The following is a 15275-nucleotide window of genomic DNA, read 5'->3' as shown; positions in this document are numbered from 1 at the left end:
GAGTTGGCATAGCCCACTGTGGGGAGATGTTAATACAGAGGAAATTACTCAGAAGGCAAGTCAACGCAGCCTTGGGTTTAAACCCGCTCCTGAGTAAATTACCTGGAAGAATTCGTTCCAAGGGTAAAAAAGGGGGAGGCAGGCACTTAAGGTGAACCTTCACCTAGTTTGCTTCTCCATTCTTGGCCATTTTCCTAACCTTTTCTGAGTGTCTGCCATGTGCCAGGTACTGGAAGGAGGAGGCTGACTACAAGCATGGTGCTCTGGTTTGCTGGAATCCAGGGTCTTAAGCTTTAAGAGACTTTTGGGATCATCTGGTTCAGTTTGCTCATTTTATAGATGAAGAATCTGAGGTGCAAGTCAAATTCCTTGCCTGGGCTCATGGAAGCGAAGAGCCGAGTGAGTGGACGTGCTGATCACCTCACCGTGCGGCATGCACCCAAGGACTTCTCTTGCAAGTGAGTTTAGGGAAGCCTCTCAAATGGAAAGCATCATATTCTGTATTATTATGATCACTAGCTCGTGAGCAGATGCACAGCCTCACGTCTACAGCTACAATCCACCACCATCACCTTCGAGTTTTTTTGGAAATCAACCCAGTGAGGCAGGCTTGTTGCCCCCTAAATGTATTTATTCCTCCCTAACCCCAATTCATCAACACGGAGAAGTTCTTCTTTTTACTGTTTTTATTTAACACTATAAAAAAACGATGACAATGACGACCAATAACATACTGCTTTTCTTCACATTTGAATGGATTTTAGGAAATTATTGCCTTTTCCCCTGGAGAAGTAACCTAGACAAAATATAAAGTAGTACCACACTATGAAATCTACAAATCCTAAAAGTCAACATCTTGAAGACAATCTCCAGGGGTGGGGGGGAAAAACAAGTGTCACAAGAGACAAGACAAGCACATATAAGGACGGCAAGCTGGGGAAAAGACCGTGTCAATGACACTGACCCAGACAGTAGGTACCCTTTTCTCCTGGCACCCACGCCACCACCTCAAATGGGTGATTTTTGGTCTATGGTCTAAGGAACTCTCTTCAAAATGACACAAGAGTTGCTTTGAGTAGAGGTGTAACAAGAAAGGTTCAAGTATGAGTAAGAGTCATGCCAAAGTCCAAAGTCAGGGAAGAACCCACAGTGAAAAGGCAACTCAGAAGTGTCAACATCTCGCTACTTCAAAAAACTGCCTCTGTGGGACCCAAGAGGGAATCTCAAGAAGATATGAGGGTTCAAATCAGCATATATATATATATGGGGTCCCTATAGGGTTACTTTCCTGACTAGATGATCAGCTTATTCCCTGAAGCGACAGAGACAGACACGGAGACTGCCAAAGTTCAAAAAGTAAGGTGGAAATTGTGCTTCCTTCAGAATGAATTGGCTTCTTGACTGCCTTTTCTCCGGGTCTAGCAGCTGCTTTCTCCCACGTTGCTGCAGGTGTTTATTGCCTTACGCTTGAAATGAAAAGGCGAACTTTGAGGTGCGAGGACTGGGCAGTCCTGAGAGGGCAGGGGGGTCTGGAAGTACAGTAGTCAGCACAAGCTGTGCTCTCATAATGGCTTGGCCTTCCTTCGGTCCCGAGAACCTACCCCGAGGTCAGTCTGAAGTTCGTTTGCAAGCCTGGGGACCCTTCGCTATCCCACCGGAGCAGCGAGACAGAGGGGGGTCCTTCAGTATTGCACAGGTATGAAATGTCCACCAGTTTAAAAAACAAAATCACAGTTGTTCTTGGGGCTGGGCGGGTTCCCCCATCCAGTTTTAGCAGGATGTGGCTGTGGCCATGGAACTCCTGCTGAGCTCTGAGACCGTCGAGTGGGTGGGCAATGGCGCCAGCACCGAGGTAGGGAATGTGTAGTAGGAACCCTGCACATCAGGGCTCAGTGTCTGCAAATGGGCTCTGAAGGAAGAGCTGGCTGCCTCCCCTTGGCAAGAGGGAACCTGGGGGGTGGGCGTGGAAGGCAGGATCTCAGATTCATACTGCAGGAGCTGGCCCATGAAGCCAAAGTTGGGCGAGACCACACTCCTCCTCTGCTTGACGTAATCGAAGGCATCCTTTAGGCGAAACTGCCTGGTCTTCATGAGGTAAGCCATGCAGATGGTGGGTGAACGGGAGATCCCAGCCTCACAGTGGACCAGGACCTTGCCTCCCTTTTCCCTGACACAGTCTGGAAGGAAGAAAAGACAGTGGGATTGAGTTGGGATTAGAACCCAAAGGCAATGCCAAACACAAGAATTAAACACAGAAGTGACCTAGTTCTCAAACCATCGTGACTGTGCAGCAGCTGTAGTCCTACACCAGACTTCTGCCCGTCTTCAATCCCCACTGGTGAGGACAGAGCTTCTGGGGCCCCACCAATGTCTTTCCCCGTGTAGGACCTTTCCAGTCCTTAGAGCTGCTTCCCAGTGCTCTAAGATACTCGCACAGATTCTACCACTGAAGGTGCTAGACCTGGAGCAATCCCTTCCTGGGGATGGCACCCTAACATGGATGGGTTTCAAGAGGGCATTGGAAAAGCCTTGAAATTGCAAGCCAATTTTAATCAGGCACGCACATTTTTTTTCTGAGAGGGTCCCAGGTTCAAAGACTGACTTAGAGAAGCAATTCCTGCCTCTCAGGGCCTGAGTGTAATGGTGATGACCTAGTCCCCCCATCTTGGTAGACGCCTTCTGGCCTCCAGGCATCCTGTCTGGCTGTGCCAGGGCGGGATGCTTGGCTCAGCTCCCAGGGTTCCCACTACCAAACATACAATATATAGTGCAGAGCCACTAATTATAGCCCTGGCTAAGTGACGCTTACTAGATGGATATAAATGACTTTTCGCAAACTCCATCTTGCACAACAATGGGAGGCATTGCTATAAAGCTACCACCATCAGAATTCTTTAGCTCAACATGACAAAAGGGAGGGTAGGGTGCCCTCCTTTTCTGTTCCACTCCTGCCCCCAAAAGACCTATAACTGTTAAAAACAGGAAGGGGTACGCCCTAACCGGTTTGGCTCAGTGGATGGAGCGTCCGCCTGTGGACTGGAGGGTCCCAGGTTTGATTCCGGTCAAGGGCATGTACCTTGGTTGCAGGCACATCCCCAGGAGGGGGTGTGCAGGAGGCAGCTGATCGATGTTTCTCTCTCATCGATGTTTCAAACTCTCTATCCCTCTCCCTTCCTCTCTGTAAAAAATCAATAAAATATATTTTTTTTAAAAATGGGAAGGGGTAAAAGGTTAAACATAAATACACATTAAATAAAAACCATTAAAAATATAGTCTTTCCAAGTCGCTCTCTTGCTACTAAAAAAACAATTACAGCCGAAACCGGTTTGGCTCAGTGGATAGAGCGTCGGTCTGCGGACTGAAAGGTCCCAGGTTCGATTCCGGTCAAGGGCATGTACATTGGTTGCGGGCACATCCCCGGTGGGGGGTGTGCAGGAGGCAGCTGGTCGATGTATCTCTCTCATCGATGTTTCTAGCTCTCTATCCCTCTCCCTTTCTCTCTGTGAAAAGTCAATAAAAATATATTTAAAAAAAAAAACAATTACATCACTGGAAGTTAGATGTACGTGGCACTGTGTAAAGCCATAGTGTGCAAAAACATTTAAGATTTTGAAGGCCAAATAATAAAAATCAGTCCTCACCCACCTCCCTCCTCAAATTCAAGGAGTTTGCAAATGAATCTGCAAGATCTGAAATATCAAATTTCTGAGGAGTCAAAGAGGAACCCTGGAGTTTCCCCATCTAAGAACACCCCACTGTAGCTCATAGAGGTGCCCCCAATTCAGTCTCTGATTCAAAAGGAAAAAGTCCTGCATATTAGTTCAAAGGGGGGGCCCCAAGTCCCTAGAATCACAGGGTCATGACTCTCATTTTCCTTTGCTCCTTTGTTGGCCTCCTTGTAGTCTAGTGTTTTTTTTTTTTTGTTTTTTTTTTTGTAGTCTAGTTTTTAATTGGCCCAATACCACAGCCAAAAAAAGCAAAAGGCCTTCTGGATCCCACTCTACCCCTCGGGGCTTGTCTTCCACGTGGCACTTCTGTGGCATCCCCCTTGGACGGGGTCAGGGCATGGCTCAGCCTTAGTCCCTCCTTCCACGAGCAGGGCAAGGAGACTGGGGACAAGCATCCTGTGCTTTCATAACGTTGTGGGTGTGTATGTTTGTGTATACAAACGGACACAATACACACCCAGGATGGGGAGGGAGCCTTCTGAGAAATGGATGGGGGCGGATTTCATGACCTCACTGAGTAGCTATCAGGCCGAGAAGGGCAAGGCATTCCCAGGGGCAGGGGGAACAAGTCCAGGCTTTCCCACCCTGAACCCACCATTTAGGCTGCCTCTCTGAGACTCCAAAGGAACCATCTCAGCCGAGTCGCTCAGGGGACAGGCTTAGCCTTTTGCCTCTGGTCAGTTTCTGGATGGTTTCCCATGAAGCAGAAATCATGTGTGACGAGCAGAGGGGGCCATCATGTGGCTGTGGGGGGCCCTTTAATTACTACCTACACTAAGTAATTACTGCTGTGCCCGACACCTGCCTCCCCCCGCCAAGATCCTTCCAAACAAGACACAGGAAAATCACATCTCGGCTGCTATGTGTGCTCAAGGGAAAGGAGGACCCTGGAACCTAGAAGGCAAGACCACAAGGTTGGAGAGTGGGGCTTGCAAATTTGAGACAGAAAAAAAGTCAACCCAGCCTCCAGGGAGGAGGAATGGGGGAAAGAGATGTCAAATGGGAGAACAATCAAGCTACATGGAGGAGCTGGGAACCCAAGGCCCAAGGGAACAGAGGCTACCAGGCCTACACAGCAGAGAAAACGGTAACTGACTCACAGAATAGAGAAAGGACGCAAAAGATGCCAACTTTTCTGTGCACAAAGCATGGGGCTTGAGTCAAGTGCTATCTTTAATCCAAAATTAGCTGGGAATGCAAAACAAATTGCCCCCCAAAGCTTGTTAAAAACTGTGGATAGCTGCCAGGGCCCTTGGGGCTTAGTGCGTAAGTAGTGCTCTCTCAATCCTTCTGTTTGCATTTAAAAATATCCCAACCTGCGTAGAAGCACAGCGAGGATGACTCTTTCTCTCCCCTGCTTCTCTTGTGTGGAGATTTCGCACGGACACGCTGTGCTTCCCGCCCAGCTAGAAACCATACCGAGGGCGGCAGTTGAAAACTGCCATAAAATTATATTAATTTATCGTGCAAATTAAAGCTCCTATTAATAGCAACTCAAATCTTCCCCTCTGCCTTTTGGGTGGCTGTCTCTCTTCTTGGCTCCAACTCTTGATGGCTGCATATAGAAGAGACTTTTCTTCTCTGTGAAGGTAACTGCCATCATCAGTACATCAAAATCCAAGAACTTACGTCCCTACAAGGCGCCCAGAACAGCGGAGGGGGAATGGCTGAACCTACCAATGAAGTCTATTGCTTCTTGAAAGTGGGAGCTAATGTCAGCCGTGTGGCTGTCTTCCACGGGGATCCATTTGTAGTGTAGGTGGCTCGTGCAGGCCTCGGAGGTCCGCCGTGAGACATTCAGCAGGGCCGTGATGTGCAGGTTGGCGAGGAACTCGCACTTGGATGCATGGTAGGCACTTCCAAGGTAGAGGAACGGAAGGATTTCAACTGGGCCGCCCTGGAAGCAGGGGCAAAGGACAAGCAGGAAATATTGGATTAGCCTGCTCACCTGGGAGAGGAAACAAAACAACCCTGACCTATTTGTTTTACGGTGGGAGGTTCCCTTCCTGGTTTCCAGGTAGAGAGAGTTCAGAGCCAAGGCCGTTCAACCAAGGGTGTGGGTGAAGCCTCCATCCTGGCAGACTCTCTACCCTACATTACTGCTGGTGACTCAGTGACAGCAAAGCCCACGTGGTGAAGATTTTCGTTTTCTTACATATAGCGAGGAGGTAGGAGGTGCCAGCAGCCTTCCTGTGCTAATGAGGATGAGAAGCAGTGGGCGTGATTGGGGGGAATGGAGATACATGTGTTGAAGTTCTAGCAGACCTGAGAGCACCAGCGCAAGCCCTTCAACTTGGGGGGCAGCCCCGTTTCTTTCTAGATAAAAATGGAAAAGTGTTCCATAGGTAAGCTCCCCCCCTCCCCTTACAGTCCTGACGTGTTGTACAGTGTATTTCATCAAACCGAGGACACTGTTTTTATTTTTTTAATTAAATTTATTGGGGTGACATTGGTTCACAGGATCATACAGGATCTGTATATTGCACTGTGTGCTCACCACCCAAAGTCAAATCATCTTCTGTCACCATATATTAGGCCCCCTTCACCACCACCACCACCACCACCAGCACCAGCACCCGCTAGGACACTGTTGATCATAAGATGCATCAGATTTCAGAGGTGCTAAAATTCGTTCCCTGGCCCTCTAAAAAGTTGCTTCTTAGAAGTTAAAATAGTCACTATCTACCCAGAATCCTCAGACAAAGAAAAGCTATGAGGCCATGAGCAGAGGGGCTTCCCCCACCCCTGATCATCTTCATGTGGAGCAGAAGGTTTTGGTGAGAGATGCTTATATCCTCTTTCTTTTGGGAGACCACCCACAGATCAGGTTTCTAGTTAAGGAGGACTCCACTAGAACCAGAGATCACCTACCTACCCCCCGAGACAAAACTAAAAAGAACTCCTATCTGGTCAGACTCTGGCAGTCTTAACATTTCCAGGTCTCCCATCTCCTTTCTTCCTTTTGTTGCTGTTGGCAGCTGCTGGCTCAGGGGCATCCCACCCTGGTCCCTGGATTCCACTGCCCTAGACCAGGGCTCTAGGACCCATTCTTGCACCCATCCACAGCTGGGAGGGACAAAGCTCTGTGCTGGATATTTAAGTTTCGGGGCCAGCTTCCTGGGTGCATAAATAAATACACTCAGTGTATAAACAAACAAACAAAAGTCAGTGGTAGCTGGAACAATGGGATTCCCTGGAGATTTAGAGAGAAAACAATGGGCTGGAGGGACAGTGGCTGTGTCTTTGGGAGCCTTTTCCACATCATCCATCCGCTTCCTGTGTTTCCATTTCCCGTGCTGGAACAAGAGTAGAATGGAAACTCTGCCAGACCCATACTCGGAAAAGGAGCACGGGACAAGGGCCAGCAGCAGGCAATGCTCACACTACCCTGCATCTGGTATTTGCCTTTTCTTTCCTGAGAAGTCAAGTGTTTAGGCAAAGACCAGTTTGGCCACTTGGAAGAAAGTTCTAGAGCAGTGATTTTCAACTGGTGTGGCACAAGAATTTTTAAAACATGCCATACCTGTCTATTTAGTCAGGGGCACTGACCTGTTTTTCCTTAGATTGTCAAATAAAAATTGACAACAGCCAACACAATAGCCGTCTGGTGTGCACGCCCTGTCTTGAACCATAACTATATAGGCCATATTGCATCATATTGGTCACATGGAATAATAAGGTTGTATCTGACTGGTTAATTCTTGGTACCAGAAACCCTTATAGGCACCTGATTTTTTAAAAAGTCACTTTGGAGCAAAAATAAATAAATAAATAAATAAAGTAGGTAATTACATTATTATTATTTTGTATATCAATCAAAATTATACCTATGTTTTTTTGTCAGATCAGCAAAAAATATATTTTTTGGTGTGCCACAGAATTTTATTAATTTATTTAATGCCATGGGATGAAAAAGTTTGAAAATCATTGTTACAGAGGATTTTGCAAAAGGTATTAATAGTAACAATGACTATTTTTATTAGGACTTATTGTGGCTGCCCCCTGGGCTTAACACTTTAGTTAGATGCACCTATAGTCTCATCTTCACTTTAGTGCCTGGAAAACGCTGACAACCAGGCCCGGAATCCTATCCAATTTCTTCTGGAGCTTAGCCCAACACACCCCTGAAACTGTTTCTTTCCTTTTCTGAATCTTGTTTAGAATCAAGAGGAAGAAGCTAGGGCCTACAGAAACCCCGAAGGTTAACAGGGCCTCGCCTGGCTTCTAGGAAGCAGTGCTAGGGGGTTCCCCAGAGGAACCTTGAGACACAGCAGGGCCTCCCCAGTCCTCGCTGGGCCAAAGGTCTGTGGCCCTTTTACAACATCCTGCAAATTCTTGTTTCTCTTTCATTTTCTGAGAAACAAGGATAAAAAAACACAACCCAAACAACAAACAAAAATAGAAATCTAGCTAAGCCGGATGCCCTTGGCTTGTAAGCTGAGGGTTCATCACAGAGTGTATTTTTGATAAAGGAAAACAAACAAAATAAAAACCCTGGCACCACACCAAGCTAATAGGCTTCCTGACCAACGATCCCATCCAAGGAAAGGTCACCTGGCTTTACTTGGAATTTATCCCCAGGGCAAAGCTCTGCTCATGGCAGGCAGCTGGCAGGTTAGGCAGCATTTGAAATCTTCCTTTTTATGATTTTTGGATATGTTCTTACTTGGGGGGGGGGGGGGGGGGATTTTTAAAAAGACCCTCCCACCAAATCAAAAGGGCCCTTTTCCAGAAGATGTGTGGAAAACAGAACAGGGCCCTGAAAACAAGAAAAGGGAGTTAAGAGAAGGGGGATCTGGGTCTAGTGCTGCCATGGACCCAGCTGCAGGATTTTGGCAAATCCATTACACCTCACCAGCCATGAAAGTTTCTCCCTCTGTAACATTGGGAAGGTGGGTTTTGATCTCTGGTTTCTGCCAGATTTGGGTCCTTGCCTCCCTTTTCCTCACCCTCCTCCCTTCTACTTTATGCTTCCTTTATTGAGTTGTCACCAAGTCCAATTTTTGAAGGAAAAAGAAAACCCACACGTTTATAGAAACACGCAATCCTCTAGGTCTGTCTTGATCTCAGCTGGTTCCAGAATTTAATGGAAATATAAGCATCAGAAACCCTTAGATGAGCCTGCTTGCTTAGCCATGCAAACTGTAGTTTCACTACAACCCTCCTTCTACTTCCCTCCACTCCCACCTCATTCAGTTAAAATACCAGGAAGACACACCTTGACAGGTACTAGCTGGGCTGGTGTGCAGAAACTGCAGAGCATGAACAATTACAAAGAAGGACAACACAGGAAGCCTGAAAGTCAGCTCTGAGACATCTTCAGGGAAACCTAAACCAGTATTTGGAAGCTTCTCTGCACCTCCCAGGCCAACTAATAACAATACATTGTTCACTTCCTCTTTTCTCCAGAAACTGTCAAGCATCCTGTGGCTCGTTTGCTCTTGTCAGCTTGTTTGCTGGAAGGAAGCCCGTTTACTCTTGGATGGAAACTCAAGTTGGCAAGCAACAGAGGCTCTCTAAAGCTGGAGGGCTCTGCCAAAACCCTGATCGGCAAAACAAGCAACCGGGGCCGCGGAGCAGGGAGAGGAAGAGTCAGGGTGCCGAGGAAGGAACGGAAGCCAGGAGCCGCGACAGCACTTCCACTCCACATACCTGGTCATAAGCTGGCCTGTAGCTGATGCTGAGCACTGGTTTCCCACACTGGCTGATGAGGGCTCTCTCGGTCTCAATCTTCTCTTGGGAGATGGGTTCGACGTCCACGCAACAATCAGGATATTCCGAGTAGAAAGTCTCATATCCCCCTACAAGAAAAAACAAGACAAACAGACATAAGCATTGATTTCTCACTGTCAGAAAATGCCCACAATTAATCAATACCCCGAGTGTGGGATAGTCGAAAATAATAGGCTGCCCTAGCTGGTTTGGCTCAGTGAATAAGGCGTTGGCTTGCGGACCAAAGGGTCTCGGGTCAAGGGCACGTACCTCGGTTGTAGGCTCCTCTCTGGCCTGGGCCCTGGTTGGGGCTCGTGCAGGAGGCAACCAATCGATGTGTCTCTCTCAAATGGATGTTTCCCTCTGTCTTTCCCTCTCACTTCCACTCTCCCTAAAAATCAATGGAAAAATATCCTTGGATGAGGATTAATAAAAATAAAATAAAAATAGGCTAATATAGATTTTGGTCACATTAAAAAATGAGCCAAACCAACTAATACCTTTATAGAATATAAATGGGATGTACACACACACACACACACACACACATACACACACACTCCTAAAGAGCTATAGGTCAGAGAGGCAATGATTAACTTGTTGTGTCTATCAGAAGCAGCTTAAACTGTGAAAGGAAATATATCTGACATCTGGAAAATATTAACCAAATCCCTCCAGAAAACCAAAGCTATTTTCTCTCTTGTTTATCTAAAATGCAGGTGTGATTATGCAGAATTTCCGTAATTTTCAAGAAAGAGACTCCAAAACTGGTCTGTTTCTTCCCTAGCTCATCAGCTCTAAACTGGAGTATAGAGGAAACCCCCCCCATGCATAAGCGAATGGGGGCTAATATGAGGTTTAAACTCAGGGCAATAAAACAGCCCTGGCCTTTCTCACTCCTAAGGTGCTAAGAACACTGCTGAGAATTCTCTCCATAGATCCAATTTAGAGTAATCAATCTAGGTTATTACCTTCCAAACCAAACTGCAGGAATGGGGCCTTCTGAACTTAAATCTCAGCCCCCATAAATAAAAACTGTCCCCTGGATTAACACCTACCCACCCTTTATATTTCCTTATTACCCTTCCCTCCTGACCTTTCTGTTCCCCTCATGCTCTCAAACTGCTGAACTGACAGGTACGATTCTGTAAACATTCTTAATATTACCTTTAAAATTCTCCAAATGGGTTGCTTAAGGTAAAAAAGTACCTCTAACCAAGTCACAGAAATGTGAGTGTATACATACAGATAAGGCTTTTCAGGCCCAGTGCACTCAGTGGGGAAGAACCCGTACAACCTAGCCTCTGGAAGTCTCAGAATGCCGAGGGCTGGTGGGTGAGCAGGCCGGCCTTGCTTGGGGAAGCACTTTGCTTCCCATCCAGAGGGACCTAAGGCAATTCCTAGATCCTCCAAAATCCAGCTTCTGCCATCTTCTGGCCCAGAGAATTCACTGGGGGGTGTGGGGGTGTGTGTGTGTGGGGGGGGTGTCAAATCATCAATTAAAAATATGCATCCTGAGGCCATGTGTTTTCCAAAAGCCTCCCCTCTTCTTCTGTCTTTCCCTGTTGTGAGAGCCCCACAGTGGAGCACATGGTGGCTTTTTTAAACCCCCGCGGTAGACGAATGGTTAATGGATTACATGGCAGTCTCCAGCTCCCTCCCAGAAGCCACAGCCAATTCCTCGAATGAGTCATCTTGCCATTACTGCTTCCTCTCAGCTTGCTGGAACTGCCCTGGCCCCCATTTAGCACACCCAAATCTCCCCTGTAGTCACTTCAACAAATCGCCCCTTGGGCCGCCCCAGATGAGCTTCTGGTCCTCCACAATGGCCACGTTCCTGGTCATGAAGACAGGAGGCCGTGCTGGAGGGGGACCGAGGCAGGTATTCCTGGACGCAGGTATTCCTGGCGTAGTGTACCCTTCCCCCCAACCCTAACCCTTGGCCCCCTTCTTTCCTAGGAGGCAGAGAGAAGCCAGACTTAACACTGACACAGAGCATCCTTGGAAGAGGAAGTTAGTAAATCACTTCCTGTGCCTGTGCCTCAACATTTTGGGTTCCAGGAGACAAACTAAGTGATAAGAGACGGGAATCTGGATTAAGAGTGGCCCAGGCCCTCCCAAACCTCAGGAAGAGGCTTGGGAAAGAGAAGCCTTCTGGCCACCCCATCTCTTGGCTTTAAATAGAGCACTTAAGAGTTGGCTGCCAGGAGGAACGAAAGGAGGTGCGGGTGTAGGCTGGGTCCTGTCTGCCTGTTGACAAAACAAGACAGGCAGACAATGAGTCTCAGTGTCGCTGGGGGACAGATAAAACAGGGCCCTGCCTCCTCAAGCTGGGGTCAGGAGGAGTCCTCCAGATTAGCCGGTCTCTGTCTTTCACCCACTCCCATCAGAGGCGGGGAGGACAGAACATTCCTCTCTGGTGCCTCACTTGAGAGCCTTGGCAATTCTTTTGGCTGCTTCAACTCTCTTCAGAGTGATTCTGTGTTCGATCACCATCACACTGCCAGGGGAGCAAAGTGCATGGACACTAGATATAAATATGCACCGACAAGGCCATTTGGTCACCAACTTATGACTGAATGTGGGGTTTTTTAGGGGTTGGGGGGGGATGAAGGGATGCCAAAGGCACTATCCCCCCAAGATCTGAGATGCCACTAGATTAAACCTGAACTCATAGATGGACATGAGTTAGGTAAGGAAATAAACATTTTCTTTGGCAACAATGTCAGCTTTAGTAGTATTATAAGGATCAAGCAATTTTTACTGAAATTCAAAATGCGCATAACTTTTGACCTCGCAAGTCTCCAAATTTACTGATAGTGCTCATGCAGAAGCTTCTGGATAAAAGTATACTCTACTACACTGTTTCAAATAACGTGGCTAGCAGCAACCTATCGGCTGTCACCAAGGGACTGGTTAAAAAAGTGAACCAGACATGAATGCTCTGATACGAACAAATCTCCCGAGATCTAGTTGGGTGAAAGAGGGACAGGAAATATACAAAATCATTATATTTTTAAAAGAAACGGGTGCAAAATTAACTTTAAGGATGAGCAAGTAATAGTTGATGGTTGTCTCCGGGAGTGGAACTGGGTTCTAAGGATGTCAGAAGACCCACTGTTCATTGCACAGCCTTTGTGCCGTTCCAAGTTTTACTTATGTATGTTACATTCATTAAAATTTTTAAAAACATTCGTTTTCTTGGGATGCAAGTCACAGAGCTGCCTACTTCCTGTGGCAATAACCCCTCAACTGTCAGCATGGCCCTCCTGGAGAGGGACAGGGGGCCGAGATGGGACCAGGAGGGGTTTCCTGGAACCTATCTTTCATGCTAATGGAGAGGTGGAAGCTTTTCCTGCAGTCACTGCTAAGAACAAAAGACAAAAGCCACATCAGGAAGAGAAATCAGGAGCCATGTGTGAAACCTTTGCAATCTTGGAGGGCTTCCCTCCATCATGGAGGGGGGTGTGTGGGTGGGACTGAAGCTGGCTGGAAAAGGAAGATTATCATCATCTGCCTTTGCCATCTCCCCGGGAACCAACAGGGGCCGGTCTGCCAGACGTGCCAATAAAGGTGGGAGCTGTCCGGCCTCAGGAATCAATCTCCTGGCCTGGAGGTGTGTGAGATTCCCCAAGCTGCCAGGTTTTAGAGCCAGGCCCTCACTCTCAGCTCACTGCACGTGAGTTCTGAACCACGTCACTGTTACATCTCAAGGTCTCGGGCATCAGGGTTGGCAGGGCTTCCGCACATTGGAGGTGACAAAGGACTCAAATACAAGGCATGAGGGAGCGGTCAGAGGAAATGAGCCAGAAATCGAGGCTCTGGCGTTTAGCTAATCACCCACCCACCACCGTTAAGTCAAAGTCATCTCCGCAGCAGGTGTAACGGGCAGACTGGTGCCACCGCTTCTGGGGTCTCAAACCAAAGGCAACAGAATATCCCCTCCCAGGCAGGGCCTGGCTCTCCAGCCACCCCCGCTCGGCTCAGGACCCAGGACGATCCCAAGCCAGGGAGGGAGGAGGTAAAAAGAGTGGGAAGGCTGTTAACTCCAAATTAAACTAGAGAAAGGTATGGGAGGGGAAAGGGGAAGGCCGGAGGAAAACAATAAAAAGCAATAAAATGAAAAGGAAAGGAAGGGGAGGGGAGGGACTCGCCGGGGTCAAAAAGGCAAGAGGGGTCGGTGAAGACACAGCCTCAAGTATGTTAATTGTCCAGGCAGGAGGGATGAGGACAGGAGGATCCCGTGGCGCCACGCTCCTGGAAGGGGGGGGGGGGGGGGGGTCGCGACCTGCTGATTCCGTCAGATACGTCGGTCTATCAGGAAGGCTCAGCGCCCTGGCCCCAGCGAGACCGGCCGAGCCCGCACCCGGGCCGCCAGCCCCCAAACTGCCAAGCAGCAGCGCCCCCGACTGCGTAACCACCTCGCCCACCCAGGCGGCCAAGCTGTCGGGCGCTTTCGAGGAACGCGGGTGGGGAGCGGGAGCGCCCACACGGGCAGTGCCCTTCCCCGGCGCACGTGGAGTCCAGTGTGCAGACTCGGGCAAGTGGAGGCTTCCCGCGCGTCCCAGGGCCACGGAGGGCGCCCGGCGCCAGGAGGGGACCCCGGAGCCGTCCCGGAGGGGGAGGCGGATAGGGGGGAAGAGGACGGGGCACAGGCGGCCCCGACGCGCTCACCTTTGAGGAAGTAGACGCGCGGGCCGGCGGGCAGGCAGGCGAGCAGCGAGGTGAGCACGACGCGCGCGGCACTCTCCTCGCGCAGCTTCTGCCAGTGGCGGCTGCCCTGGTCCAGCACGACCACGGCAGCCACGCCGCCGCCGCCCTCCTGCAGCAGCCGGGCGCGGGCCGCCTCGTCGGGCAGCACGTAGCGCGCCGACACCGCGCCGCCGCGCGCCCGCCGCAGCACCACCGAGTTGAGGTTGACGTTGAGGGAGCCGCGCACGCTGGAGGCGGCGAAGGCCAGGTAGGGCCGGCAGTCCAGCACCACGCAGCGCGCCGCCGCCTCCTTGCGGAGCATCTTGCGCAGCTGGCGCCCGTCGAGCGCCGTGACCTTCATGTCGCCGCCCAGCGGCCCCGCGCCGCGCAGGTGCCCACGGCCAGGGTTGCCCGCCGGCGAGATCTACAGGAGGGCGGCCCGCGGGGCTGCGGCCGGCCGACCGAGCCTGGAGCCGGAGCCCGAACGGTCGCTCAACTCTTCTTTCCCGCCCCGCACGCTAGGCGCCTGGCCCGGCCACTCGCCGCCCCAGAAGCCGGGGATTCCGCCGGCGGCGCCGCGTCTTAAGTGGAGTGCGAGGCCCGTGACGTGGCTGCCCATATAAGGCCGGAGAGGGGGAGTTTCCCCGCCCCCTCGGGCCGTGGCCACGCCCCCGGGGGCTGGACGCGCGGGGCGGGCGCGCAGGGTTAGTCAGCCCGAGAAAGAGGAAGTGGAAGGCTCCGCCCCGGCGCTCTCTGCGGCTTTGCGCCGAGAGACTCACTCGCGCATCACCCGGGACTGCCAGGGGGGTGTCAGGAACGCGCGGCGCCGCGGTGACCCACGCTGTGCGGGAAGAGGAGGAAGCGGAGGAGGCCGGGCCGGCGCCGCGCACGCGAATTTTCAGTTTCATAGACGTAGGTTAGGCACCTGCAGGGGGCCGTGCCGGGGGCGGTGGGGGGGGGGGGGGGGCTGCGCTGGGCACGGCCAGGTGGGGGAGGCCCTGGGCCAGAGCTCCCAGATGAAGCAGAAATGAATTCTGACCCTCACAGCCTTTACGCGAGAAACGAGATCACTGTGGGATGTGCTTCAAGGGTGGTTTGTAAGATGAGTTGAGATGGGTCTCGTATTAGGTGAAGCTGGGTAA

The 15275-nt window shown here is 50.3% G+C and overlaps 1 protein-coding gene across 2 annotated transcripts; it reads right to left on the bottom strand.

Annotated features, from left to right (window-relative positions):
- Positions 1-666: 666 nt before the first annotated feature.
- DUSP5 (dual specificity phosphatase 5) lies at positions 667-14709 on the bottom strand. Of its 2 annotated transcripts, XM_008144298.3 has the most exons (4): positions 14116-14695; positions 9382-9530; positions 5407-5626; positions 667-2177 (listed from the first exon to the last, which is right to left on the bottom strand). In XM_008144298.3, exons 1-4 carry the CDS (start codon positions 14492-14494, stop codon positions 1771-1773), a joined length of 1155 nt encoding a protein of 384 aa, XP_008142520.2. In that variant the 5' UTR covers positions 14495-14695; the 3' UTR covers positions 667-1770. The 2 variants fall into 2 exon arrangements, with proteins under 2 accessions (XP_008142520.2, XP_054585056.1); XM_054729081.1 differs by lacking the exons at positions 667-2177; positions 5407-5626 and adding an exon at positions 6068-7025 and having other exon boundaries at positions 14116-14709.
- Between the last annotated feature and the right edge of the window lie 566 nt (positions 14710-15275).

This window comes from Eptesicus fuscus, chromosome 17 (genome assembly GCF_027574615.1).
Source record: "Eptesicus fuscus isolate TK198812 chromosome 17, DD_ASM_mEF_20220401, whole genome shotgun sequence".
Lineage (NCBI taxonomy): Eukaryota > Metazoa > Chordata > Mammalia > Chiroptera > Vespertilionidae > Eptesicus > Eptesicus fuscus.
This window is presented reverse-complemented; position numbering and strand designations above follow the sequence as displayed.

Coding starts and splice junctions, on each gene's coding strand:
- DUSP5 (XM_008144298.3), bottom strand. CDS start 14,494: ATGAAGGTCACGGCGCTCGACGGGCGCCAGCTGCGCAAGATGCTCCGC. Junction 9,531..14,115: donor GCGCGTCTACTTCCTCAAAG/GTGAGCGCGTCG, acceptor TTTTTCTTGTAG/GGGGATATGAGACTTTCTAC. Junction 5,627..9,381: donor ACAGGCCAGCTTATGACCAG/GTATGTGGAGTG, acceptor CCCTGCTTCCAG/GGCGGCCCAGTTGAAATCCT.